At 53.0% G+C, this 25,916-nt stretch overlaps 12 protein-coding genes across 12 annotated transcripts; 7 read left to right on the top strand and 5 right to left on the bottom strand.

The window, feature by feature from the left end:
* Positions 1 to 518: 518 nt before the first annotated feature.
* PG985_014370 (Vacuolar import and degradation protein) lies at positions 519 to 2,153 on the bottom strand (the record flags this gene model as incomplete). Its single annotated transcript, XM_066834136.1, has 4 exons — positions 519 to 585; positions 677 to 1,034; positions 1,237 to 1,387; positions 1,524 to 2,153. The coding sequence occupies 4 exons, from the start codon at positions 2,151 to 2,153 to the stop codon at positions 519 to 521; spliced, it is 1,206 nt and encodes a 401-aa protein (XP_066678876.1).
* Positions 2,154 to 4,445: 2,292 nt separating this feature from the next.
* On the bottom strand, positions 4,446 to 5,877 carry PG985_014369 (uncharacterized protein; the record flags this gene model as incomplete). The annotated part of the gene is made up of 2 exons (XM_066834135.1): positions 4,446 to 5,693; positions 5,764 to 5,877. The coding sequence occupies 2 exons, from the start codon at positions 5,875 to 5,877 to the stop codon at positions 4,446 to 4,448; spliced, it is 1,362 nt and encodes a 453-aa protein (XP_066678875.1).
* Positions 5,878 to 6,441: 564 nt separating this feature from the next.
* Positions 6,442 to 7,797, top strand: PG985_014368 (uncharacterized protein; the record flags this gene model as incomplete). Its single annotated transcript, XM_066834134.1, has 6 exons — positions 6,442 to 6,585; positions 6,653 to 6,797; positions 6,855 to 6,917; positions 6,967 to 7,068; positions 7,122 to 7,247; positions 7,301 to 7,797. The coding sequence occupies 6 exons, from the start codon at positions 6,442 to 6,444 to the stop codon at positions 7,795 to 7,797; spliced, it is 1,077 nt and encodes a 358-aa protein (XP_066678874.1).
* Positions 7,798 to 7,815: 18 nt separating this feature from the next.
* Positions 7,816 to 8,469, bottom strand: PG985_014367 (uncharacterized protein; the record flags this gene model as incomplete). Its single annotated transcript, XM_066834133.1, has 1 exon — positions 7,816 to 8,469. One exon carries the CDS (start codon positions 8,467 to 8,469, stop codon positions 7,816 to 7,818), a length of 654 nt encoding a protein of 217 aa, XP_066678873.1.
* Positions 8,470 to 9,519: 1,050 nt separating this feature from the next.
* PG985_014366 (uncharacterized protein) lies at positions 9,520 to 11,976 on the top strand (the record flags this gene model as incomplete). Its single annotated transcript, XM_066834132.1, has 3 exons — positions 9,520 to 11,202; positions 11,246 to 11,662; positions 11,725 to 11,976. 3 exons carry the CDS (start codon positions 9,520 to 9,522, stop codon positions 11,974 to 11,976), a joined length of 2,352 nt encoding a protein of 783 aa, XP_066678872.1.
* A 767-nt stretch (positions 11,977 to 12,743) lies between these two features.
* PG985_014365 (Bctrp4) lies at positions 12,744 to 14,097 on the bottom strand (the record flags this gene model as incomplete). The annotated part of the gene is made up of 2 exons (XM_066834131.1): positions 12,744 to 13,652; positions 13,747 to 14,097. 2 exons carry the CDS (start codon positions 14,095 to 14,097, stop codon positions 12,744 to 12,746), a joined length of 1,260 nt encoding a protein of 419 aa, XP_066678871.1.
* Positions 14,098 to 14,930: 833 nt separating this feature from the next.
* Positions 14,931 to 15,971, top strand: PG985_014364 (mitochondrial 54S ribosomal protein uL10m; the record flags this gene model as incomplete). Its single annotated transcript, XM_066834130.1, has 1 exon — positions 14,931 to 15,971. The coding sequence occupies one exon, from the start codon at positions 14,931 to 14,933 to the stop codon at positions 15,969 to 15,971; it is 1,041 nt and encodes a 346-aa protein (XP_066678870.1).
* A 1,093-nt stretch (positions 15,972 to 17,064) lies between these two features.
* PG985_014363 (uncharacterized protein) lies at positions 17,065 to 17,937 on the top strand (the record flags this gene model as incomplete). Its single annotated transcript, XM_066834129.1, has 3 exons — positions 17,065 to 17,495; positions 17,662 to 17,823; positions 17,883 to 17,937. 3 exons carry the CDS (start codon positions 17,065 to 17,067, stop codon positions 17,935 to 17,937), a joined length of 648 nt encoding a protein of 215 aa, XP_066678869.1.
* Positions 17,938 to 19,086: 1,149 nt separating this feature from the next.
* Positions 19,087 to 20,250, top strand: PG985_014362 (uncharacterized protein; the record flags this gene model as incomplete). The annotated part of the gene is made up of 3 exons (XM_066834128.1): positions 19,087 to 19,095; positions 19,163 to 19,358; positions 19,424 to 20,250. 3 exons carry the CDS (start codon positions 19,087 to 19,089, stop codon positions 20,248 to 20,250), a joined length of 1,032 nt encoding a protein of 343 aa, XP_066678868.1.
* A 2,521-nt stretch (positions 20,251 to 22,771) lies between these two features.
* On the top strand, positions 22,772 to 23,178 carry PG985_014361 (uncharacterized protein; the record flags this gene model as incomplete). Its single annotated transcript, XM_066834127.1, has 2 exons — positions 22,772 to 22,897; positions 22,984 to 23,178. Coding segments are annotated over 2 exons (321 nt in total), but the record flags the coding sequence as incomplete, so codon positions are not given.
* A 113-nt stretch (positions 23,179 to 23,291) lies between these two features.
* PG985_014360 (O-methyltransferase) lies at positions 23,292 to 24,190 on the top strand (the record flags this gene model as incomplete). Its single annotated transcript, XM_066834126.1, has 2 exons — positions 23,292 to 23,802; positions 23,868 to 24,190. 2 exons carry the CDS (start codon positions 23,292 to 23,294, stop codon positions 24,188 to 24,190), a joined length of 834 nt encoding a protein of 277 aa, XP_066678866.1.
* Positions 24,191 to 24,793: 603 nt separating this feature from the next.
* PG985_014359 (uncharacterized protein) lies at positions 24,794 to 25,875 on the bottom strand (the record flags this gene model as incomplete). The annotated part of the gene is made up of 3 exons (XM_066834125.1): positions 24,794 to 25,284; positions 25,361 to 25,468; positions 25,812 to 25,875. 3 exons carry the CDS (start codon positions 25,873 to 25,875, stop codon positions 24,794 to 24,796), a joined length of 663 nt encoding a protein of 220 aa, XP_066678865.1.
* Between the last annotated feature and the right edge of the window lie 41 nt (positions 25,876 to 25,916).

Here is a 25,916-nt window from a genome sequence, read left to right as displayed (position 1 = left end):
CGCTGATGCTATGTACATGTATAATATGTGTATCCTTCGATAAGTCTGGGTAAGGAGGGGGTGATGCTGAGGTCTGTTCCATCCTCCTACGTACACCTGGACCAACCGGCTCGGTTTCCCAGTCCATAGCAAGCCAAAACATACCTGAACTCCTCAATAACCAAACCATCTTGAGAAATCGATTTAACCACCCATTGCTCCATCACGTCGTAGACCATGGCATACGTATCCCCGTAAAATAATATATCACATCGTCGCCAGTAGTCGTTTCTCTAGCCTGGCCGCAGTTCCGAGAACATAATTGAGGTGTATCTCCCCATTGGACTGGAAAGATTTCGCCGCATATTCGAGAAACCTTCACCATTCTGCGAAAGAAACAAGAACCATCGCTTTTCGCGTCGTGAGACCGTACGCGTTTCATGCCGTATCGAGCCTTGTCCAGTGCGAACTCCAGAGGGGTGGTGATTCCAACCCGCTGGACCCTCCCTCCGTCAGTAATGCGAAGAGCAAGAGGGTTCTCATCTGAACTCCATAGCTCCGAAGCAGCCTCTATCCTCGACGTGCTTGAGCTCCAGCTGCTGGAATCTATATGCCACTTAGGTTAGTCAAAGCTCTCTCGCAACCGAATATTTCTTGCCGGGCAATTTACGCTTGGAAACAAAAACAGAATACTTACTTCTCGCTTCGGCTGTGGAAATAGATCCCGCTGATGCCGCCCTCCCGCTGGTTGAAGCAGATGTAGTAGAAACCCTCGAAGCTGGCGCCGTTGATGGTGCGCACCCGGTGGTCGGGGACGAGGAAGTGCTCCTTCCAGCGCATGAAGATGTTGTCCTTGTTGTGCAGGTCCTTGATGTGCACGGGGCCCTTGCGGGCGTGCTTGGCGTAGGGGCGGAACGCCGTGAACTTGTTCCAGTGGTTCAGGTCGATCTTCTCGGTCGCGCCCCAGCTGTCGTGGTTCGTGATGAAGTTGTACTTGGACCCGATGATCTCGCCCTCAAAGTACGTCGTCAGGGTTGGGTTGTCTTCTGTGAGGCCTGCATTGCGTGCAAAGAAAGTGCCCAAAAGTCAGTAATTGGCTACATTTTCGAAGGTTTGGTTCGATGAAAGCGAGGGCGAATGTGGACGGGACGGAGGTGTCTCCGAGGCAAGGGGAGTTTTGCTTGCGCCTCGCTCGGTGAAGGCGGTGCAAACAAACACGGCCTCAGGTTGTTTGTAAGTAGCGAACTGGGAACTGACCTTGTATCTTCAAGTAACCGCACATGAACGATTCTTTCAGGTCGACGTATTTGATCTCGACCTGCACGTCGTAGATCTGGCGCTCGGACTGCTGCGTCCCGTGGAATTTGCTACCCGGCCGCAGGAACGACGAATATGACGTAGGTATTATCTGTTGCGAGATGTCAGCGGCCACAACAAGCTTCTGCACGCATGCCAAAAGCAAAAGTCTCGAGACATTTACGCTTGGCGAAGCGAGCGTGGGATGACGGGTTGTGGTATAGGATATTTGAGCGAGGGGAGCGTACCCTAGCATTGGAGAAGTCGTAGCCCATTGGAGGGGTGCAGTATTCATGCTGTATGCTGCGGGACATGGTGCTGCTGCTGGCTTCCGCCTTGTCGCAGTCTGCAATTGTCGTCGGGGTCGTGGCACCGAATGATGTCGACGTAGCGCTGTCTCTCTTTTGCGCATCCGGAACCTGGCCCCTGTCGCGGTGGCTCCTTCTCGGTGTCTCATGGTCGTCTTCTTCAATATCGTCGTCTGCTGTCTTAGTGGATGAGGATGGTAATGCACCGCTGTCGTGGTGGTGATGCTGGTCATGCGCGGGTGTCGTTTCTGCGGTGCCGACGCCGCTCCTCGAATCGGGTCGGGGCGATTCTGTATTAGACCGCGTATCAATCATGTCTTCGTCTATCGTGATTCGATGCGATGTCGATGAGCCGCCGGGCGACATGATGGTGTCCTCGCCGCTGGCCGCGCCGTCGACGTGCATCATATTGCTTTCCTGTTCGTCGGAGTCATCCCCGTCGGCGACGGCCGCTGCTGTTCGCCACGACGAGGAGGAAGTAGTGGCGGAGGCACGCCATTCGTCGGGGCAGGAAGAGCTATGGGACCGTGGCGGCAACGTGGGCGGCGGATTGCTCGATGGTGTAGGCATGGTTATGGCAATTCCCAGCAGGGGGAATTGGGAGGGCCTGGCAAAGGGTGGTAGATAAGCAAAGGTCGCCCGTTGCTCCGCGGTCGAAAACGCAGGTAACTTCCGATCCCGCGTGTAGGGTAGGTACTCAAAACCTAATTATATTTTGTAACCAACTCGAGAAATTAGGAGGAAGTTACAACAACAAAGTGGCGAAGAAGAATAAAAATTACAGGTGATAAGAAGGGAATTTCAATGGTGATAGGCGGAAGTAGGTAGTTGTCGAGGTAGCACGGTCGAGCGCCAGTTACTACCTACCTACGCAATATTGCAGGTTTGGGCAAGAAGCGTCAAAAGCTTCTATTTCGTCCGATTCGCCGGTGATAATGGGAACCAACTTCCAAGGGCGTCAAGGGTACTGTACAGGGAATTGGTTGACGAAACCCCCGGGCCGATTTGGATGGGATGATGCTGCGGTCGTGTTGAACGTGAGAATAAACAGCAAAATGTTGACAATCGTACAATACAGTCAGGCCTGGTGAGATTTGGGGGGAGGCAAAAGTCGTGTCAAGGACAGGCCATCAAATCAGAACGGAACGGGATTGGAGGTATCAATCACGACGTTCGTGGTGAGGTGTGTAAGACAGGACCGGAGGCAAAAGTTGAAGGGTCTCTGGCACAGCATGGGGATGCGGCTAGCTAGTGAACCAGTATTAGACGGTGACAACTATAAGAACGAACCCATGAAGAGGTGTAGTGGGCTGGGGTAGGGGGTAAAATGGTGCATTCCCACCCATCCATTGCTCCTCAGCCCACTTTCCACCCACCTCGGGCTATCCTCCTGACTGGAAGCCGGGGGATCTGCCTCTCAATCAAGATAGGCGCCTATTTGTACGTAAGTAGCAAGTAGTATACAATGCCAGAGACCCATTCAATGCAAGCCTGTACGGACAGCTGATGATGGATTGCGCCTGGAAGTGCATAGTAAAATCAGGTGTGAGCGGAGCACGGCGGGTGGGTTGTAGCTAGTTGCTGCACACAATCCAGACCGCGAAGACCGCGTAACCCCAAGAAAGTAAAGTCCCCTTACGCCCGACAGCGTGTCTTGAACAGGGCCATTTTCACGAGCTTTTCTTCCCTCTCTATAGACCGCCTTGTCCATGCAAGAATCGTACTGTTTGTGCATGCACTCAGGCACACCAACACTATATAAGATAATGCAGCACCCCCGACCTTCATTCTCGAGGGAGAATAGGAGCTGACCGAGGGTGTCAGGTGAGATGTGCTCTATCGTCAGTTCACGTCGAAACCGCCTGATGGTAAGGCGCCAACACAATAGTTCAAGGGCCAGCTCCGACAATGACGCCGAAAGTTCGACATGAAGTGCGTGCTTTTTCTGCTGAAGAATGGGCCGGTTTGCTGGAGTTCTTGACAGGCGATTGCGGGACCCCCCCTCGACACGATGAGCAGATTGGCTGGCATGGGCAGAAGGGGCCCAGGCATACCCCGGGATTTGCCCGTTGGACCAGGCGTCAAGGCGTTACAGGGCGGTTTAGGCGGGATCGCAGATCCACTTGGACGTGCACACCCAAGCGCTGCCACATGCAGCCAACCCCGAGGTTTGCTGTCACCCCATGCGCCGTCCCCTACCTGCTAAATGTCTCGATGCTGCATAAGGAGGTTTGCGATAACGATTCTTTTTTCAGAAGGGCTATATGAAGGTGACTTCTCTGTTGTATTGTCATCGATTATGTGCTTGTTATATGCGGTCAAGCTCAGATAGCTATCCTTAAAGTCTAGGTAGGCAGATTAGCCAATCCCAGGCTTGCAGCTAACCCAGATTCCATGCCGGGCTTCGAATTACCAGAGTGAATACCCCAGGCGATGTCTCACTCGGTTAGTCAGACATCAAGAAGAATTGTATGCAAGACGTACAGCCAGCTTAGAAGTCGAGTAAGTGCTTCACATGCAGGCTATCATGGGATATGGCATTCGAGCATCGTCATACTTGAAGATGTTTTGGTATGATGCACTCTTGAGGGAACGACGATACCATTGTCCATATTGATAGACGACTTTTTCCAGCACGCTGCCCCGTTGCTGTACGCCGGAAAGTTTGAGCGGGCTGCCAACGAGGCTCGAACATGCAGCTCTGAACTCTGATGCTGCTCACGATGTCGGTATGAAAGTCTGATGGGACCTTGACGTTACCGACTGCCTGGTGAGGTGTGCCGTTGTCACTTTCCAACCGACGCTGCCGCAGGCCCATTCTCTTATTGTTGAAGCGGAGCAGAGGTCCGGTCGAACCGTATTCTATTTTGGTGCAATGTCGATTGCGGACTCGACGGCTTCTTGAGTACGGAAGCCGTTGAAATAGTGCCGGCGGAAGGGATTGAGCTCATCAGCTGTAACGCCGTCGCTTGTTTGCTCTCTCGACTGCCACTCGAGGAGAGCTTTCTGATCCACCTCCGAATCTGGCAGGCGCTGGTAGGTTATCAACCTTCTCGACCACTTGTTGAAAACCTGCGTACAGACCACCACAAGTTCCATGCAAGGGTGCAGCGGTACACCGATCTCCTGGTTCTCGTCGTTTGCGGTAGGCATCCAGAAAGACAAGCGTCCGTGATCGACCAATGTCTCGGTCGCGAACTGGAGGATGTCGTCGAGCATGGCGACAAAGCTGTAAGGCTTCTTCGGCGGGACATATTCCGGCAGGTTCCACATCACCTTGGACTTCTCCACAACCCACGGCTGATTCACCGGGTCGCGGGCGCCCAACACCTTGAGCCCTTCTCTGACGCCGTATGGGGGGTCGCAGAGGATGCCATCCAGGAACCTGGCTTTCCGCACCGGGCTGTTCGTCAAGTCGCAGACGAAGCAGTCTCCCAACAGGTTCTTGAGACCGTACTGCTCGAAATTCCCCTTCATGCTCTTTTGCTCGCCATCGCCCCGCACACTGCGCCCATCTATGTCGCTTCCGAATCCAAGGGCACCCCATTGTGCGCAGGCAACTGGGAAGCTCCCGGTCCCTGCAAAGGGGTCGTAAAATATCTTGCCAGGCGCCGCGAGGGCAATGTTGGCCGTGATGAGAGCCAGCTCACTGTCCATGGACGTGGTGGATATATAACCCCTCTTCTTGAGGTCGAAAGTCTGGATGATATCCCTGGCCGATATCGCGATGAACCTACCAAAGTGTACTTTCATTGGGGCAGGTAGTTTTCGAGGAACAGCTCCGAATTCCCACTGCTCAAAGATGGTGAAATCCTCTTCGGGATTGACCATTTTGATCTCTCCGTCAAACGGTAGGTATCCGAACGAGTTGATGAGCGCAAGTCTTTGCTTGTTGGATCTGGAGCCATTGAAGGCATCAAGCGAGAACTTGAAGCTGGTCTGATTGTACTTGGCCCACGACTGCGAAGTCTTACGCTTCACTTCACCATGCAGTTCGTCTAACGTATCGCCCGTGCCCCAGTGCTCATGTATGCTCTGTGCCAAAATGGACCGCTTCACTATTGCTTTCGCAGCATCTTCGGAAGGGAGCTGAACAACACAGTATGGCGACTAGGTTTCAGAATCAGCGGCAAGATCTCGGGAAAGGCCAGACGGCGAACATGCCAGGATTTGAACAAACCTCGAGATCATAGTGCAATATTTGCAAATCAACGCCGACAACTTTAGCGAGCGCCTGGATCTCCGGGATCCGGAAAGTCTCGTGAGACTGGCTGAAGCGAATGAGATATTCCATTATGCACAGACAAAATTTTGGTATCACTTGCGGACTGATACGAAGAACGAGGGAATCACTCCAACTTGTCGGTTGCTTCAATGACCGGACGCGCACTTCGATTTTTCGTCCATTCGTGAATAAGCAACTATACGATACCCAAATGCCTGTTCCACTGCCGCCTTGATTTCAGGCGCCCAAAATGGTTTTTTGTGGTGGAATAGGATGTGGCACGAAATCTTAGAGGGGCGTGAGTCAATCAAGAAAATGGCCGAGTGCTAGGGATGGCGCCAGCACTAGTTGATGCATAGACCCTATTAATTGCATGACACAGTTCAGCTGTTTAAAGAAATGCTTACCTGGGGATATCGACTTTTGCTGCAAACTTTAAGCACAGTGCGATTGCCGGCAAAAGCCTAAATCTTCGTAAAAGAAAGCCGCGTTTTCGTTGCAGCACGCGCCGAGGTGTCGCTGTATCCAGCTCAAGCAAATCCAACCGTCTAAACGATTCAGTTACCCAAATCTGAGTCCTAAGCTGAACGACCTAGTGACGTCTCTTAAGCGGCCAAAATCTTGAAATTTACGATGTTGTCGCTACCGGAGCCGACCGTGTACCAGTCGTCGAAATGCTTCACGACCTATGGCACCATGAGCTACCCTGATCCGAAGCAGTTGCCTAGCAAGGGAAAGCCATGGAGCGTATTGCTGGCGCAAGACTTCATCCACAAGGTATGCCACGAGTCGAAGAACTTATTCCAATGCCTGCTTGAGGCTAACTCTCGCTGCTCCTGACTAGGTCGATGTGATCATCCCTGCAGAGTCTGTGGATAAGATCAGGGAGAAGCTCAGCAACGACACATTTGCTCCCAAGTACAGTCGTGTAATCATGACCCTGGGAGAAGTCTTGACTGGACAGTTCTTCACACAATACATCAAGATAGGTACGGGATGTGCCATGAGCTCAACTGACTTATTTACCACTGACCGAATGCATGCAGGGAATATTATGATGCTTTCGGAATGCAAGATTGGGGTCGCCAATGTATTTACGCTGAAGAATGGTAATGGCCCTGTTCCTTACATATGAGTGCTGAACTAACATTGGATCAGGTCTACTCAAGATGTATCTTGACAAGGAGACATACGAAAGAGCCGGGTTGGTCGGTCAGCCCCACGGAGTCAAGGGGAAGCGTGGAATTAAGCCAAGATGGGGTATGCTTCCAGCCAACCCTCCCGTAATGCATCAAGCTAATCACTGTCTTTAGTGGTCGAGTATGACCTTCGAAGCCCCGCCAGTTTTCCGGGAAAGAAGGGCTTTGACAGGCTGTTATATGCGTGCAAAAACGTGTTCAATCTGCCTCTTACTTGGCTGTTCCTCAATCTATCGCAAAGTAAGTGCTCCTGGTTCGCGTTGGCGGCCGCAACTAACAAAGATGACTTCTAGCCCCTGACCCAGATCCTCTCGCAGACTTTGCGCCAGTCAAGTATACCTCCTCGCCATTCATCATGGAGGATCGCCATACACTGATACCAGTGGTCACGCCGCCACAGTCGTGCTTGGGCAACGGCGGAAAGCTCGACCTCGAGGAGTTCGCAACTGATATGTATGAGTGGCTGTCGCTCGTTAGGCTCGAAAGCCCCAGAATAAGTACCGGCGACAAAATCGATCCATACCTCTCGCGATACTCCGTGCCAAAGGTACAGGGCGACCCCAAGCCAGCCACCCTGTGCAGGGTTAGCTGGCAAGGATTTATTGACCCCAACTGGACCCGACAGGTCTTGGTAGATTTGATTATCTCCACTTCCTCGCGCTCCTGGTTTGCGATGAGCACAAGCTCGTTCGAGAAGGGGGTTGCAGGAAAGGGCGGCGATTGCATGATTCTACGACCAGCTAACTCCCCTGGGGAATACGTTATGTGGGACGTCCACGCACACGAATGAAGTTGCCAGCGGCATATTTCACTCCTGTCTTTGCCGGACATTGCGGTCGTCCAGGTTTTGTTCGCCGATAGCGTCCTGCACAAGGCGGCGCAATGCAGCCTGGCCCTCCTCGGTATGGAAGTCATCCCGACCTGCCAGCTCCTCAATCCTCCGGCGGAACTCCGGATCTATATCAAGCTCTTGCTCATCGGCTGGCGTCATTGTGCCAACGGTGACTTCCATACCCCCAGGCGCCGGTGGAAGTTGCCCGGCAGCAGTTGCTCCCTCGCCCGGTGCAACCGACCCGTTGGACAGGCCTTGGCCCCCGGACTCTCTAAGGTATTCGGCAACCTGGGGAAACTCGTCCTCCTCGGTAATTTTCTCCAGTGCTGTCTGACCTTCTGAGTTCTTGGCGTTCACATCGATGTTCAACTCCTCCACTAGGACCCGTGCCGCGGCGACGCTCTCTACGACGAACAGAGCTGTCTCGTAGTCTTCGTCGCGAAGGTTGATGTCGACGTTGAACTCCCTGACGAGGGTACGGAGAAGGTCTAGGTGCTCATAGCTGGCCGCGGCGTGTACGAGGGAGTAGCCGTGCTCGTCCTGTCCCGATGCCAAGGTGGGATCTTCGCGAAGGAGGGGCAGAAGCGCCGGGCTGTTGTCGGCAGCGAGAAGAAACGGATTGCGCGACATGGCGATTTAGTTTGGTGCGGTATAGAAATCCAATGGGAAGTACTCTGCGCTTGGAATCTTGCTCGTAGTGGTTCCCCTTGCGTGTTGTGAAGCCGAGTGAGTTGCTCCCGTCAATACAAGTACTCAAAATTCTTGAGGATCCGAACTGCGAATTTCTTCACCAAATTGGCGTTCGGTATGACGCATCGCTGGAAGGCGGCCAGACCAGGTCCCTTGCCCCGCCACAAAATTAGGTGCCCAGCTGCCCTAAAAATGGAGGGGTAGCTAAGCGAAATACACTGGCATGCATCTAGCCGCAGCTTCGCCCTCTTCTCTTGTAGTATGCGCCGCACTGTGGTTCGTGTTGATTTGATGCAAGGAACCAACAACCATTGTCAATCAATTGAAGCCCAGAATCTCGGGGCTGAGTAGCAAAGTAGGTGAGATCTAAGCCGCATCCTAATGAAGGGCATTGCTGCTTGTTGGCATCTACGACTACCGTTCTGGAGTCCTTCCTGCCCCACCCTTCCACTGACTGACATTGGCACAAGGCAAACTCACCGTACACCCGCAAACGACGGCCCTGGTCACATCACACGAGGATTGTGTGTGAGCCGTCTCTCGACTACCCAACTCTTAGGCGCCTTTGCATCTGAGGCTGACTTGTAACCCATTAGTTGGTTCGGTTTGGTTACTGCCCCCTCAAACTTCATCAAGGTTGAATGAACTCATCTGGAATCATTCTGGTGTGACTCATCCGGGGTCTAGTTCCAGCTTGGGCCAAAACGTCCACTTGATCACCACCCTCATTAACACCTTCGTTTTGGAGTACAAAAACGTACTCAAACTGCTCATCCCCCCCATACACATATTCTGCCTTGCCAGAACAGCAATCTTGCAGTGTTTATGAACTTGCAGGTGCTAAGACGAACGACATTTCCCTCTGTCTACCACAAGATCTCCCATCTTGCAACTGCATCGGCATCATTTCCACGATCGTCCCTTCACCCATACTCTTACACCATTCCTTCTCAACACTCCAGGATTTTCAGTCAGTGCGCCAAGCCGAAGATGGAGTCTGCCATCAAAGTCCCATACGTGGACCAAGACCACCAGGAGATCGCCACTCTCCTTTCAGGTCTCAACAACAAGTCGGGCAAGAAGGGCTACAAGGCAAAGAAGACCAGCTTCAAGATCCAAGACTCACTGGACGGAATCACGGTCGACTCATGGCGATTTCAGGAGTGGGATTACAAGAAGCATGACCTGCCAGTTTATGCCCGAGGTTTGTTCACCACTAAGGATCGACGAGGTCGTGATGAGATTTGCATCAGAGGCTACGACAAGTTCTTCAACATCAACGAAGTCAACGAGACCAGGTGGCCTAAAATTGAGAAAAACACTCAAGGACCCTACGAGCTCACACTGAAGGAGAATGGCTGCATCATATTCATTGGTGGCCTAGAGGACGACACTCTGCTTGTATGCAGCAAACACTCAACAGGGCCTCGATCGGATGTTGAGGTCAGCCATTCGGTGGCAGGTGAGAAATGGGTGGACCGACAGCTGGCTGCCATCGGAAAGACCAGAGTAGATCTGGCTAGAGAGCTGCGGAGCAGAAACGCAACAGCCGTTGCAGAGCTCTGCGACGACGAGTTCGAGGAGCATATCCTAGCATACGGCCCAGAGAAAGCCGGTCTCTACTTGCATGGCATTAACATTAACGTTCCCTCCTTCACCACATATCCTAGCGATCTCGTGCAGCAGTTCGCAGACGAATGGGGCTTCCGCAAAATTGCCGTACAGAAGTTCGAGGATGTAAACTCGACAAAGGAATTCCTGGAGAAGGTGGCCGAGTCTGGTGCACACGAGGGCCAGGACGTGGAGGGTTTCGTTATTCGTTGCCGCATGTCGCCCAGCCCTTCAGTGATCCCGTACAGCGACTGGTTCTTCAAGTACAAATTTGAGGAACCGTACTTGATGTACCGACAGTGGCGAGAATGCACCAAAGCATTGATCGCCGGCAGGCCCCCCAAGTTCAAGAAGCACACCAAGATCACCGAAGAGTATCTGCTGTATGCCCGCAAGAGACTGTCCCAAGACCCCAACCTTGGAAAGCTCTACAACCAAAACCACGGTATCATTCAGCTTCGGGATGACTTCTTGGCGTTCAAGCAGCTTAAGGGTTCTGAGGCAGCCAACTGGGAGACTCAGATGGGCGAGGATACATCCGCACTTATTACCGACGATGTAGTAATTGTGCCAATTGCCACCATCGGCTGTGGCAAGACCACTGTCGCAGTGGCCCTGACACACCTGTTCGGTTGGGGCCACGTCCAGAACGACAACATCACTGGAAAGAACCGACCGAAGCAGATGACACAGGCTGTCATAGAGCAGCTCGCATACCATCCCGTTGTTATCTCGGATAGAAACAACTCGGAACGCCGCGAAAGAGAGCAGATCATCAAGGATGTGAAGATGGCGCATACAGGCGCCCGCCTCATTGCTATGAACTTCGCCCACAACGATCTCGATGAAGTCCGACGGGTGACCCGGGAGCGTGTACTCGAACGAGGCGACAACCATCAGACCATCCAGGCCCATTCGGAGAGAGCCAAGGTCATTGGTATCATGGAGAACTTCATCCAGAGATATCAGCCTTGTGATCCGGATCAACTGCCTGATATGGGCTTCGACTATGTGGTCGACCTTGATGGTGCCAAAGACAGTCGTGCCAATCTGGAGACCATGGTCGAAGAGCTTCACAAGAAGTATCCTCGTCTGATACCCGAAGTCCCTTCCCGCGGAAACCATGGATGACGCAATCGAATCTGCCCTGAATAACTACAAGCCCAACCTTCGCCACAAGATCCCCGACCGCAAGGATAACAAGAAGGGCAACAACACCCAAGCCCAGCAGCAGCCCAAAGCCCCGAAGAAGAAGGCTTTGGAGTACATGTCGGTGTCTGTCCCGTCTAAGGCTGTCAACTCTGCTTTGGAGGCCGCATTCAAGGGCGCGGGGGCTTCGACGTCCAAGTTTTACAAGCAGCTCCAGCTCACCCGCCGCGTACAGCCCAACTTCCATGTGACATTGATGCACAGAGCCAGCTCCAAGGAGCACCCCGACCTGTGGGCCAGCTACGTCAAGATGCACTCGGAGAACACGAACCCCGACGAACAGTTGGGGGAGTGCGAGATTGAACTCGAACGTGTAGGTTTTCTTTTTCAATACTACCTTTTCTGTTCCAAAACTTTGACTAATAAATCTTCTAGGTGGTTTACGACTCCCGCATCATGGCCATCGTGGTCCGCCTGGTAGACCCAGAAGACCGCTGGAAGTGCGTCAATAATGTAGCACACATCACGGTCGGCACTCGTGACGAGGGTGTCAAGCCCAAGGAGAGCAATGACTTGCTTGCCAAGTGGCTCAAGGACGGAACAGGTGACGAGACGGGCATCGGCGAGCGCGTCTTTGATCCGAAGGTCGTGCTCAAGGGCACAGTCAAGGGAGTGCTTTCGCGATAGGTGGACGAGACTGCTCCTATCCCTCTTGGGGAACGTCGCGTTCCGAATGGCTCAACCGACGGGGAGGAAAACCCATCTAAACGGGCCAGACATTCTAAACAAAACAGAGCTAGAGCTCGAGCTAAAGGCGAGGATGGCGACCAAGACTCGAATAACAGTCGAGCCGGATACCACGCAGGCATGTCTCATCGCCGCCCAAAGCGCGCACGTGGCTCTCGCGGCCGTGGCGGTGCTCGAGGGAACACTGTTGATCATTCGACCGCTTAGTATCAAAAGATGGCGATTGATATCAATTTGACTGGACGACATAAATAGGGGGTTGCCTCAGTGTGAGTAGTTCTATGAGGAATGAAAAGTCACAATATGGTCAGCCAGGAACTTTTGGAAGAGCAGACAAAGTATTGCTAGTAAGATAATATCGTCTTCCTACGGACATATATAAGATTATCTGCTCCAAAAAAGATCATCCAGTACATGGATCCCCTCACTCATTGGTGGTAAAATTGTCTAGTCACTGTGGATTCTGTCGAACTCTCTACGAAAGCATTGCCACTCTGCTCCCATATGAATAGTTGATGAAAAGAAGAATTGCATTATAAAACTCTTCTATGAGTCTGACTGTGCCTTGTCAACCCCATGTTATTCTTTTGCCCTAGTAAATCCATCATAAAGAAGGTCCAGATCGCCAATGATCATCGTCCTCCATCTTATCCTGTGTCGCCTCAAACAATGCCAGTTTTCCTCTTCTTTCCCATTTAATTCGTCACTCAGTTGCCTTCCAGCTCGTTGGTCACTTCCACAAACTTCTCCCACATGCTCCACGCGGCGCCGCTCTTGACGGCCCAGCGCGCGCGCCGCACGCCCTCCTTCCAGCGGCCGCCGCCGGGCCCACGCTCCGTGATGACCTTGCCGCCGTCTTCGGTGGTCTCGGCGTCGGTGTCGCAGATGCCGGACACGACGAAGAGGGCGGCCGTGTTGATGAGGACGAACTCGAGGATGGGGTCGTCGTCGGCCATCTCGCCGCTGAGGATCTTGCGGAGGATCTCGGCGTTCTGCACGGGCTCCTTGCCGGGGCTGACGGTGCTGAGGGGGTGGCGCGACAGGCCGAAGTCCTCGGGCGTCAGGGTGAAGTGCTCGACCTCGACGTCGCCGCTGTTGTCCTTGCGCTCCACGAGCTGCCAGCACAGCGAGGGCCCCGCGCACGAGACCTCGTCGAGCTGCTCGACGCCGCAGACGACGAGGCCCTTGCGGGCGCCGCCGAGGCGCAGGGCCTCGGCGAAGACGGGGCCGAGGTCGTCGCGGGCGACGCCCAGCATGCGGGCCTCGATGGCGGCGTCGCAGGGGTTGGCGAGGGGGCCCAGCAGGTTGAAGATGGTGCGCCAGCCGAGCTCTTTCCGGATGGGCGCGACGTACTTCATGCCCGGGTGGAAGACGGGCGCGAAGAGGAAGGCGTAGTTGGTGCGCTCGTAGACCCGCGCGATGGTCCCGGGCGTGATGCGCGACAGCGGCGGCGCCCGCGGCGACATGGACATGAGCAGGTCCGCCGACCCGGACTTGGAGGTCGAGGCCCGGTTGCCGTGCTTGGCCATCAGGAGGAGCGAGGAGGCGAGGATCGAGGAGGTCGTGCTGATGTTGAAGGTGTTGTGGCTGTCGCCGCCGGTGCCGACTATGTCGCACTACTCGACACGCATTGCTGGTTAGCCTTTTCTTGCTGTTTGCCCGCTGGCGACGACTAAATGAGAAGGTTGCGATCCGAAGAAGAAGACTTACAAGTCCGCCAAGGTACCTCCCCTCAGGCCTGCCCTTGCGGGTGACCACATCGCTCAGCTCCGCGAGGTCGATCTCGGCGGCGGCGCCGCGCATGGCGGACGAGGACTCGGCCAGCACGTCGGCGCGGCGGTCCCATCCCGTGAAGTGGAGGCAGGTGAGCAGGGAGCCGGTCTGGACGGGGCTCAGCTGGTTGGGGAAGATGAGGGCGAGGGCGTCGGCGATCTCCTTGGCGGTGACGTTCTGCTGCGCCGGGTCGGGCCAGAGGCGCTGGAGCAGCGGCCGGATGTCGACGATGGCGGGCTGTTGCGCCTGCGCCGCGACGGACGCGGGCTGTGGTTGTGTGTCGGTCATCGTGGGGGGTTTTGTGTGGTGGTGTCGGGTTGTTCCGCGTGTCGCTCTCTCGGGGGACGGGCGGCGGCGCAATGGGCTTCGTTCGTCTCGTCGCGATGGCGGGGTAGTTGGTGAAGCTGGCAAGACACGGCAATTGGGCTTTGGCTGTAAATGATAGTTAAATAGATCAACAGCCGGTCAGCTTATTCAGACTGAATTCTTGGAATTCCACATTCACCAATGGCAAGGGGGTATTGTACGGGATCTGTTATGCAAGGAAGGTGAAGAACGTGGTATTATTTACACGGAGCTGGCAGGTCTGCTGTGACTCAAAAAAACATGACCGCAGAGAGCATGTAAGTACGTAAAAGACGATCCACAAGCGGCATCGGGTTGAGTTAACGAGACACTGGCGACTAAAACGCCCTTGGTGTCAATATAATTCCATTGATATAGTTACGGTGCCTGTTACAGAGATAGGAAGGTGATCTCTGTCACTTTTATCAGTCCATCTCGTCGGTGACATGATAGCTTCAAGCTATCGTGGTACCGATGATGACGAGGGGCAGGTTCGCAATCAATTGCCCAATCGCTGCAGCTGTGGGGATCAGCAGCTCTGATCCTTGCAAGGGCGCAGTGCAGAGAAGGGCGCACCAAGCACCAAGCATCTGGGCGGTCGGTACTTGTCGGAGAGGATTTACTCCAGCGCCGGCCGGCCGCAAAGCACAGACCTCACCAAGGGAATTTGGGTCCAGCAAAGAAAGCTTCACGCGATCACTGGAAGCAGAAACGCTCCTCGAGACGAGCAGTGGTAGGACAGGTGGCCGGCACAACCCCAGAATCAGCTTTCCAACATGTCTGCCCGACTCAATTGCTCGTCGGCGCGTTGCGTCGGTCGGGTCATCAAGTCCCAGACGACCAATTCGCTCTCAAGAGCTGCCCCGGCTGCAGTGTCGCTCCACCAGACCTCGATATCGTCAACGAGGCACTATGCCGTCGCTTCTCGAGCCGCGCCCTTGGCCTTGGGAAAGCTGCAACTGCCAGAGGACTACGTTCCCCCGAATAAGCCACCGACTGCCCGTCGCCCCGAGACCCGGAAATCGCAGATGATCCGCGCATACACAGCTCTCCTCCGATCGACACCGTTAATGCTCTTCTTCCAACACAACAACCTGACTGCCGTCGAGTGGGCTGCAGTCCGCCGAGAGTTACGCCGGGCATTGGGCGAGGTGCCCGCGCCAGTAGCTCTCCCTGACGGAAGCACCCCGGTCGACATTACGGATTCGATACACTTCCAAGTTCTGCGGACCCGCATGTTCGACGTCGCCTTCAAGGTCGTCGAGTTCTTTGATGCCGAGGAGGCCGCTAAGCAGTCCAATGGCTACACCCACGATCTGTCCAAGACAGCATACGAAGCCATTCACGCAGCGGACACAACAGACCCCAACACAGCCTACGCTCAGATGAGCCCTCTGTTCAACGGGCCCGTTGCAGCGCTGACATTCCCAACGGTATCGCCAGCTCACCTGGCCGCTGCCCTGAAGATTCTATCTCCCAGCGCCCCCGACTTCCCTGCCCCCACCAGGAGGAAGAACCCCGGATACTACGACCTGACAGCCCAGAGCGGTCTGCAGAAGCTGCTGCTCATTGGTGGCCGTGTTGAAGGCAAGGCTTTCGACAACGAGGGCGTCCGATGGGTCGGCGGTATCGAGGGTGGCCTGGATGGCCTGCGCAGCCAGCTCGTGTACATGCTCCAGAGCGCTGGTCTGGGCGTTACCACGGCCTTGGAGGGCCACTCCAAGGGTCTTTGGCTTGCTCTCGAGTCCCGGAGGTCAGTGCTGGAGGAGGAGCAAAACCCCACCAAGAAGGACGAGGGAGAAGCCCCCAGCAGCTAGAGCGCGGCTACTGTATGAGAAAAAGATACCAAGGTGTATAAATGTACAATACAATATGTACCAAATAGAGGCCCAGAGGACTTGAGTCCTGGTTTCGTCGCAATGTCAACAACATGAAACAGTACATCTAAGGGTCATCCATGCATGATGCTGAACCCGCGGCTTGGGAGGATGTTTCGAACGGCAAACCGTTTAGATCGGTACCCGTGAACGCCAAAAACACGCAATTGGGTTTAACTGGTGAGTGCTAGGTCCACGTCCAGTACAGATTTGGCAGCCACCAGCTTCATGTTCCCCCTGAACGTTTCATTAGTAGTCCGGGACAAACAAGAACGCTGCGCATTTAGATCAGTAGACGGAAGTCATGGGTAACCGCTCAATTGATGAAGAAAGTGATCCGTACACTTATTGAACATCTGATATGACATTCGAGGAGTTGCAAATGGATACGAGAACACGAGCCATTGGTTGATGCCCCCAAAATAGAAGAGCTACAGGAACTGGTTCGCGCTAAAAGAGGACCCTGCAGGTCATTGAGTTAGATGGGCGGAATCTGCCGTTGCCGATCCCTCGCAGGGCAGCCCGCCTGCGTAAGACAGATCCGGCGCAGGTGCTAATGCGCATTCCAATCAAGTAAACTTCAGCTTAATCGTCATTCCCTCACCGTCAATCTGCCCGCCCTGCCTCTTGCCTCGTATCACGGCACACCGACTCTGGCTCTTTTATTTATGCCTTTCGGCGAGGCCGTAGGAGGAAAGCGAGCACACATCGGGAACACGAAATTTGTAATGCGCTGTCGAATTTGAAACTTGGGGACCCCGAAAGCTTGGACGGTGGAAAACGAAACGAACCAACACCGAGAAGCCGAGCTAAGAAGAGCAATCGCAACCGTCTATCTCCGAATCTCAAAATAACCCACATACGACGAGAAACTCTTTCTCACACATACTTGTCTGTCGGCCAGCTCTAAACGAAAAAGGCGCATAAACCACAGCAGCCCGAGGCAAAGAAAACGTCGAAGATACTACAGTACTATAGCAAAAACCCGTCTCCGACCAACCAACCCGAGGGCACAGACAAGCAAGTTTCAAACATGGACTTCGCACCCTACCAGTCCTCCCCACCGGAGCACAACCGCCCATGGTCCCCTCCCCGAACGACGGCCTCCCCGCTGGCCTCCCCGCGCGGCTCCTACGACTACCCGCGCCGGCCCAACAACGTCGCCTCGCCGCCGCCGCTCCAGCACCCCCAGCCGCAGCGCCAGTGGTCCTCGAGCCTGCCGTCGGCGGACCGGTATACCAACAACGCCAGCCGGGGCCTGGAGGCCGGTTTCGGCAACAGCCCCGCCACCGTCGCGACGAGTGCGGGAGGGGGGTATATGAGTAGTGCGGGCGCGGGCGTGAGCGAGTTCGATACGAGTTTGGGGTTGCGCCTCGACTACGAGGCGGCGGCGGCGTATTTGGCGATCCCGCCCGTGGGCGCCATTTTGCTGTTAATTTTGGAGAGGAGCAGTGATTATGTTCGGTAAGTGGGCTTTTTCTGCATCCATTGATAGAGGATGCCAGGCTGGGTTGGCTGGTCAGGATTATCTGGAAACCACCAGAGACAGGCGCAATCTTGTTTGACGGTTTATGGGGAATTGCCGCTTCGCTTCAAGCTTTCATGGAAATAGCTAACCCCGGCTTGACAGATTCCACGCATGGCAATCCAGTTTGCTGTTCACAGCTATCTTCATCATTCATCTCCTCTTCTCGTCCTCAACATTTATAAGCTGGGTCATGGTTCTCGTTGACCTGGGCCTGATGGCGTTCCTGGCTTTGAGAGCGTACCGAGATGCAGACACGCTCGACAGGTAAGTCCTTCTCGTTACCAGTCCTGATCCTGGTGTACCTACGACTAACCATGTGACAGGTATGAGGTGCCTATCTTCGGGCAGCTCGCAAGCCGAATACTGGATGACGAATAGCCGGAGAATGATGTTCGGATGGAAACTCTGATAGATGATTAATGAGGAGCAGCGCAGCAGGGCTGTCTATGAACTTGCATTGGTGGGGGGTTCGGCCTGTTGAGGGTCAGTCAGGAGATGATGAAAGCTTTTTTCACTGTACGTCTTTAAGCAAGTATTGTACATATACCCCGAGCTGCCTCGACTGAGACATAATACATAACCATTGAACAACACCGAAACCATGGAGATGGATAACAGAAGTGCTCAGTGTGTAATTTCCACAACATAGCTGACGCCAGACGCGACATTTGGCATACCTACTCGCTGTACAAATTCATTTCCGCCGTCGACTAGCAACGTCAGCCCACCCACCAGCAAGTTTTCACGTCCATACTTACCAACACCAAGTAGAAACACAGCTTGCGCCGAGCAACGTGGTTGAATTTATCATCTAGATCGTTCCTGAACATCTTGGAGATAAGCCTTTCAGAGCAGGGCAGGTTCAAGCCAGGCGGATCCCTCACCCTTCATCCTTCATCGGCAAACACGCCAGGTTCGTGAGGGATCCCTTTACAAGACTCGAGCACTCAGTGGCAAAAGTTTCTCCACAACTCAGTTTTGAGGTATGCAGGAAGAACCAAACCAAAGTTGCTTGTGCCATAAGATCTTGAGCCAATGTGGCAAGTGCTAAGGGTTCTTCTAGTGTTCCCTGATGTGCTTGCACCAGCACCGTCGCTTCAAGCAACCTCCTACAACCACCCCCGGGATCCTTCACATCACCGTCCCTTTTAATTTGCTGCCGCAAATATCAAACTGGGCGTTCAATCCAATATGCTTTGGGCAGCTACCACTTTCGTTCATCGTCACACACCATCCTTTCCACAACCTCACACCTTCATCGTACCCCTAAAATACCCAGCCCATTACTTGCTCGCGAGTCCAAAGTCGTAATCAATTCCCATAGCTGCTCTTCCTTTCCACCGACGAAACATTCATAATCAACAACCATCTGCAAGTGTTTACAAACAACAAGCCAAGTCGACAAGCAGGTGGTACGGAATCCATTACAACTTCCACTTCCCAGAGAAAGGAAATATCATCACCTTCCATTGATACTCCGTACGAACCAACTGGAGCTTTCAAGATAAAATACCCCAATCCAACATCATGTCTTCGGTAAGTAGTTCCTGTTCTTGATAACGACTTTGGTGATGATTGAGATTGACTCACTTCCTTATATCAGTCCTCGAACTCCCAGACACCCAAGGCGCAGGTGCTCAGCAAGGTCTCCCACCTCCAGGGCGCAGCAGCCAGAACCGCCACTGACAAGGCGTGGGCTGAGAACACCGTCAAGATGTTGTACCGACGTAACGTTCAACCTCCAGTATCTCAGCCTCACGCAGACCTTTTGATGGCCGAGGAGCAGTGGTTTGAGGCCTGTAAGGGAACATCCCTAAACCCTTTTGTGGCAAGCAGTCCAGCAAAGCTAACACTGAATTCTTAGGCAAGAACCACGATTATCCCTGGTCGGGTCATGTCAACACGAACGGCACATCTGAGCCACGCCACTCCCAGTACTTTCACTACTGGTTCGAGCGCAAGCAGCTTGATGAACAGGCCAGCGTGCCGGTTGCCGAGGCCGAGGGGGAGATAAAGCCCCTCCTCACCGCCGATAAGCATGACCTCGCGTGGCAGAAGGTCCTCGCCCAAGAGAAGGGAGTCCTTTCCAAGACCACTAAGAAGCAGCTCGTCGAGCTGTACGAGGGAGTGAAGCAGCAGATCCGAGAGGCCGAACGCTTAGCCTGGGAGGGCAAGAAGTCTGCCGTCACCATTAAAGAACGAGTCGCCCGTAAGCTCGAAGCGGAGCGTAAGGAGCACCACGCCACGGAACACAAGTATCGGAAGCTGAAGTATAGCCTCCAACGCGGAGATTATGGCGACTGGGGAGAACAGTTGATCGTCAAGTCAGATGCCGACGAGCAGCAGCGCCTGATCCAAGCAAACCACATCCAGGCCCTCGAGGGGAAGTTCGATATGAAAGCCGACACCATCAACGAGAGCCTCGATGAGAACCGCGAGCTTAAGCTTAAGCTAAGCCGCGCCGAAGCAAAGATTATCACCCTGGAGAAGGAGAATGACGAGCTTATGGAGAAGTTTGGTAAGGTGGTGAAGGTCAAGAAGGAAGAGCAGGAGCCTGCCATGCTGAAGTTGGAGGACGTCTGGACTATTGAGATGGACCACCAGGAAGACCAGGAGGAAGGTTCTCGCAAGCGGAAGTATGAGGACGTGAGCTCTGATGATGCGGGTGCGATGTCTGAAGATGAGATTTGAGCTGGTGGTTTTGATCAAGCCGGCGAGACGACTTTGCGGTGAATTTACATGGATGTTTTGCGTCAGTGGTTTCTCATCCGTATTAAATGGTGGGAAAGTTTGCGTTGAATTTCACAATATGCCTGGGATTCTCAGGGTGGTGGTGGAGGTTGATATCATGAATTACGAGTGCTCAAGTAAGATGGGCACCAACACGGCGTCTGAACTTCACCTGTTTGGGGGGATAAGGGCAAATCCATTGCGTTGAATTTCAATTTCACAGCCTAGTTACTCATTTAATCAAGGAAACTTGCCAGCTAGATGAATAGTCGAAGTGGTTTCATCTGAATTACCAGCCGTTGATCGCCTAATACCTCGTTTGATGTTCACGAGTTCGGGTACTGGATAAGCAGGAGAAAGGTCCTGGATGATCATCCATCGCTGTATTCATGAAAGCAGCTGCCCTGGTCTGACCGGGTAGCCAGTAAAGAAGCATACGGTGTGTTGAGTAGGGTTTGAGAAGCAGGTGGGCAGGCGATTGTTGCCAGCAGAAAGATGCAGCAGAGGGTACTTAATTCCTAATTGCTGAACTTTTCAGCATCCACCAACCGAGACCCCGTCCGGCACAGAAGGGCCCCTGTGTCGTATGGCCTAGTTGGTTGCAGACGTAACACCTGTGTAAAAGTGGCTAGAAACAATCCCCGGAGGCGGCTGGCTTGAGGTAATTCAAGGGGGGTTTTTCGCATGGTTCGATTCCCACTCGGGGCGTCCTAGCTTTTTTGTCAATTCTTTTCTTTTTCCTTTTCATTCTAGAGTACCATTTACCTCCACTGAGTTCTCGTCTGCCTCTCCTCTACTTTTTATTTTGTCGTCTCGTTTCATCGATGCTCTTCCTCGCCTTCATATTGTCCAATGTGTTTTACAGAGTGCGGCTTCTCTTTTGCTCTCATTCCAATGCAACGTATGAAATAACTTTCGAACTCAGAGGGTTCTGCAACCCTGAACTGTTTGTATGATCAAGCCTGCCAATGCCTTCCTATGAAGCCATCATTGGTTTCGTAGCTATCCCAGCAACCAACGACTAGATACCGTCCCTCAAAAGGTCATCTCGTCTATCTAACCTTGATATGAGGGTCAATTCATAATTGAACATGCCGTAATTTGATTGCAATGCAATACAACCTGGCACCGCGATGGCACCAGGCCACGGACAGGCAAGGCAACATGCAGGTTTTGGACAACTTGCACAGGCCACAACGCAATATGTGCCCACAACCCCGGCACAATGGATCATGTCCCTGAGACTTGTATTGTAGGCTTTGAAATAAGTAGCATCGTCAGCATTAGGTGAAGCATCAGCATCTCGTTCTGAAATCCCCCAAGAAAGGGGTATCAGGGGTTAGACCCACAAAACAAATCAACCTATCAATGAGGAGAACTGGACGTCGATCTTTCTGCTGGTGTTGAGCCAAGTCATTATGAGATCTGGGAATATCCGTGTCTGTGAACGAAATGCAGACAGTCTTTAGGCACTTCCACAGATTCCGCCTGCACTTTTGGTCCAAAAACCAGTCACCCAACCGTAGGATATTCAGGGAAATTAGTAATATGCAGTGTCCTGCGGCAAATAACAAGTGCCAACGTTGTACAAAAGACATATGAGTCGTGTTCTTTGTTGATTGTCAACCAGTAAATTACAGGGGCGTAATGGCGATGTACTTCGTGACTGACTGGTTGCCCCTAGGTCTTCGATCAAACCAACATGTTACTGGAGTTGATGGTGGCTAGCACCGATTTCGAGCGCTGAAAGGCGATAGGAATGTATGTAACGACATTTTGGACCAGGGATCAGATTTCCCTCGCTAGGTTTGGCAGTTGCTCATGTTGACAGATGCGTAGACCATGTGGACATTGTCTGAACTCGATTAGGTGATCACTCGGACCCTGCCAGGATATTTTCGGTATCCGGATGCCTTGCATTCTGGTAGACATGGGGTCCTGCAGATGTGCCAACAATCCTCTCCACACATGGGGCCAGTCGATCCCAGGTATGTGGCGCCGGAGGAACATGCCAATGTGACGTTAGAAGCGACCGGAAGAAATATAGTTGGCTACCGGGGTCAAATTTCCACTTCCACGCCGCTTTGCTAGCGAATAGTCACATCAGGGGATTCCACTTGTATGCGAAGTGACTCTGCAATATGAAGTCTGGCATCGTGAGCTGCTGCTAGCACCGCGCATCACTCTGTCTCCCCCGCCTCATCAACAGGTGAAGTTCCAATTCTATGATGCCTACAATAAAGTGCTCTTTGTATCTCTCGAATCCCACATCACAGAATACTGTGGGCCAAGAGTACTCATCGTATCTCAACGTCAACACAATTTCTTCTTCCGATCTTTTCGATCCATTTCAATCCTCTCTGACAGAAACAAAAGATTCACAAAGAGCAGGTTACCTCACCCTACATTGATACGTCTCCACACAATGACTCAAGAAAACTCAAGAGAAGCTGCTTTTCAAGCGGCAGCAAAGGTAACAGCCCACCTCGAAGAGCAGCCGGGAGGCAGTTTGCCCGAGTCCGTCAGGGTGTCTGCCCTGGAAGCGGCCAGGGACCTGGTGGCATCGCTCGAGAAGCCCCAAGATGCGCTAATTCGGTTCGCCCAGTCAGTAAGGGACCAACAGCAACTGTTCTTTTCTTGATGAAAGTGCCGCAGCTGACCAGTGCTCGTAAACCTAGCCGGTGACCTGAGTAGCGATGCGAACCCGCGTTCAACTGGGGGTCTTTCTTACGATTGCCGAGGAAGGGGCTAAGCTGCAGATATCGCCAAGAAAACGAGGGCGGAGGAACTATTGCTCAGTATGGCATATCCTCCTTTTGGTCCACTAACCTTTCGGAGCAGGTATCACAGGGGCTTAATTCGCGCCAGGACGATTGTTATGCACTCTAACCGCGTCTGGCTTCGTGGCCGAGTATAGGGAAGGCCTGTATGGCGCTACGCCGTACACCAAGGAGTTCAGTAAGCGTACGGCTGTCGGGACCGTCAAATTTCTGTGAGTAACCATGGCTACTAGTAATAACCGGAATTTGATGTCCTACTCTAACCTGTTGTATTGGTGCAGCTTCGACTTTTATATGCCGTTGCAAGGCAAAGCGCCTGAGTTTCTCCAACAGACGGATTTCCAGGACCCCAGCGACGCCAGACATGGCTTAATCCAGCACACATACCAAATGGACAAGGAATTCTTTCCTTACATGCTCCTCCCAGGGAACGAAGAACTTCACGACAACACACAGACCTTCTTCGAGGGCGATCGTGGGAGCCGCCCCTCGTGGGTCGAATGGTTCCCTGTCGACGAGAAACTGGTCAAGGGTTCTAGCACCGAGACTCCGCTACTAGTGGACATCACCGGCGGCAGGGGACACGATACCACGGAGTTTCACAAGAAGTATCCCCAGAACACAGGCAGGCTCTTTTTGCAGGACCAACAGCCAGTCCTCGATACTGCTTCGAAATTGTCAGCCTGCATAGGGAAGGTCCCGATTGACTTTTTTGAAGAATCGCCAATTCATGGTCCGTGACCCTTTTGCTCTCATGATTTTCGATCTATGTGCGTGTCCAGGTCTGATATATCAAAGGAGCACGAATCTACTTCATGAAATTCATCATGCATGACTACTCCGACGAAGACTGCTTGAGGATCTTGAAGACCGTAAAGACTGCGATGACACCTGGGTATTCTTACCTAGTAATCAACGACTTCATCTTGCCAGATGTCGGATGCAACCTGCTGTCAGCTCAATGGGATTTGATGATGATGCTCATCATGTCCGGGTTGGAAAGGACCGAGAGCCAATGGATGACGCTGATGGAGGCGGCAGGCCTCGAGGTTGAAGGATTGTATCAACCGCCAGGAGATGGACAGGGTATCATTGTTGCCAAGTTGCAGTGGGCGAACTAGATGTCAATTTAGACCCATGCGATGATTTCGAAAAAGGATGAATTTAACCAAACAGCACTGGTACTCCATACATCTAGATCACCAAGAAGAATCGATTGGCAATACAAATGACGAAACAGGAAGGATGGTAAAAAAATTGTTAAGATGTTTTTGTGACTGCACTGTCCGAGAGTCGAACTCGGCTCCTACAATAATCAGCCATATGAAAATGGGAATCGTAGATGATAACCGCTACACCAACAGTGCCTAACGATGATGACGATCATGATGACGAAGATGGTATAACTGGAGTTTGTAACTCTTTATGTACGTCTGGGTGTTTTGATTGTTGATGGCAGCCGCCCGGCATGTCGTGACTTCCTTCTTTGGATCTCACAAAACTGGGGCTAGACAAGGGGCGGGGATTTACTCGACAGTACCTGGGTACTTCATGGAGACAGTCACTCGTGTGAGTATTTTGACCAGAAGCAGCGGCTCAGAATAACTGTCGTCATATGGAGCATTGAAACAAAACACCATAGGGCAGGGTGGTATACGTGTTGTAAGACAAAGGTAGTCTTGTCGCTGCCAACAATTACACGCCTCTATTTACAGTCTTGTCCCTTAGAGCCGTCCCACTTGGTTCTCCCTGACCCCCACGAAGACTACATGCCCGTATTCCGTCCAGCCCTCGTGCCCGATCCGGAGGATGACAGAGTGCTTCTTGAAGTGATCCGTGTGGTGATAGTCGTCATGGTGCTGGACCGTCTGCCACCCCACATACACGCAGTAGCTGCCGCCCATGCCATCCACGGGCTCCAAAACCTGACCCCCGGCGATGCCCAAACATCCGGACACGTATCGAACCACGTGCGTCCATAGCGGCCAGGCGCCTTCGTGCCAGGCGGCGTTGCACGACTTGTAGATTGCCGTGCCAATGGGATAGCCCAGCATGTGCTTGGAAAGAGGGTTGGCGAGCACCTGATGGGTTAGGGATATATGCCGGATGGAGATGGCAGACCCAGGCACGACAAGGCTCTTCAGTAAGGGGAACGCATCATCGACATATTCTGAAGAGGAAATGAAGCTGTGATGTTGGGAAAGAGTGTTCTTGACTACGCGTTCACGGCAATTAAGAGTTAGTCCTCTCTAGCAGCTTGCACAATCTGAACTAGACAGATGGACGCATACCGATATGAAGTTGCAACTTCTCCGGCTCCTCCAGCCGCCGTCCCCAATACAGCCGCACGAATCCTGGGGAGCTGGCGATGAGATCAAGGAGCTTGACCCATATTTGTCCTGGTTCGGTAGAAAGGTTTCCCAGATCCGACGGGGTGGAATATCAACATAGAAGACTTGCGTGATGGGGACATTGGAAGCGAATGAAGCCTGTGCCATAGTTGTTCGAATTGGAACCCGAGTCCGACCACAGAGCTACTAAGACAGCGGCGTGCCCCATCAATCGCGGTGTGATAGATACATGGCCAGCTGCGTCGCAACCAGTTCCTCAAATACGCCGTACATATGTGATGGATGAAATCTTGGCTACAGCAGAATATAATTGTGGACACAAGCAGCAAATCACGGCAGTTGCGTATTCTACATGCTGGAAACTGGAGTACTTCCCCGCAGATGGACGTACTCGGTTCAGTGTCGCGAGGTTCCTCGGGTTTCGTCCCTAGCGATTGACTTTGCGGAGTAGCCATCATCAGAACGAATGCTTACTTCAGATTGCGGAAACGAGGTG

This window comes from Apiospora marii, assembly GCF_038362585.1.
Source record: "Apiospora marii strain CBS 49790 chromosome Unknown utg000011l_segment0_segment0, whole genome shotgun sequence".
In the NCBI taxonomy this organism is placed as follows: domain Eukaryota; kingdom Fungi; phylum Ascomycota; class Sordariomycetes; order Amphisphaeriales; family Apiosporaceae; genus Apiospora; species Apiospora marii.
The sequence above is the reverse complement of the archived record's forward strand: the minus strand, read 5'-3'. Positions and strand labels throughout refer to the sequence as shown.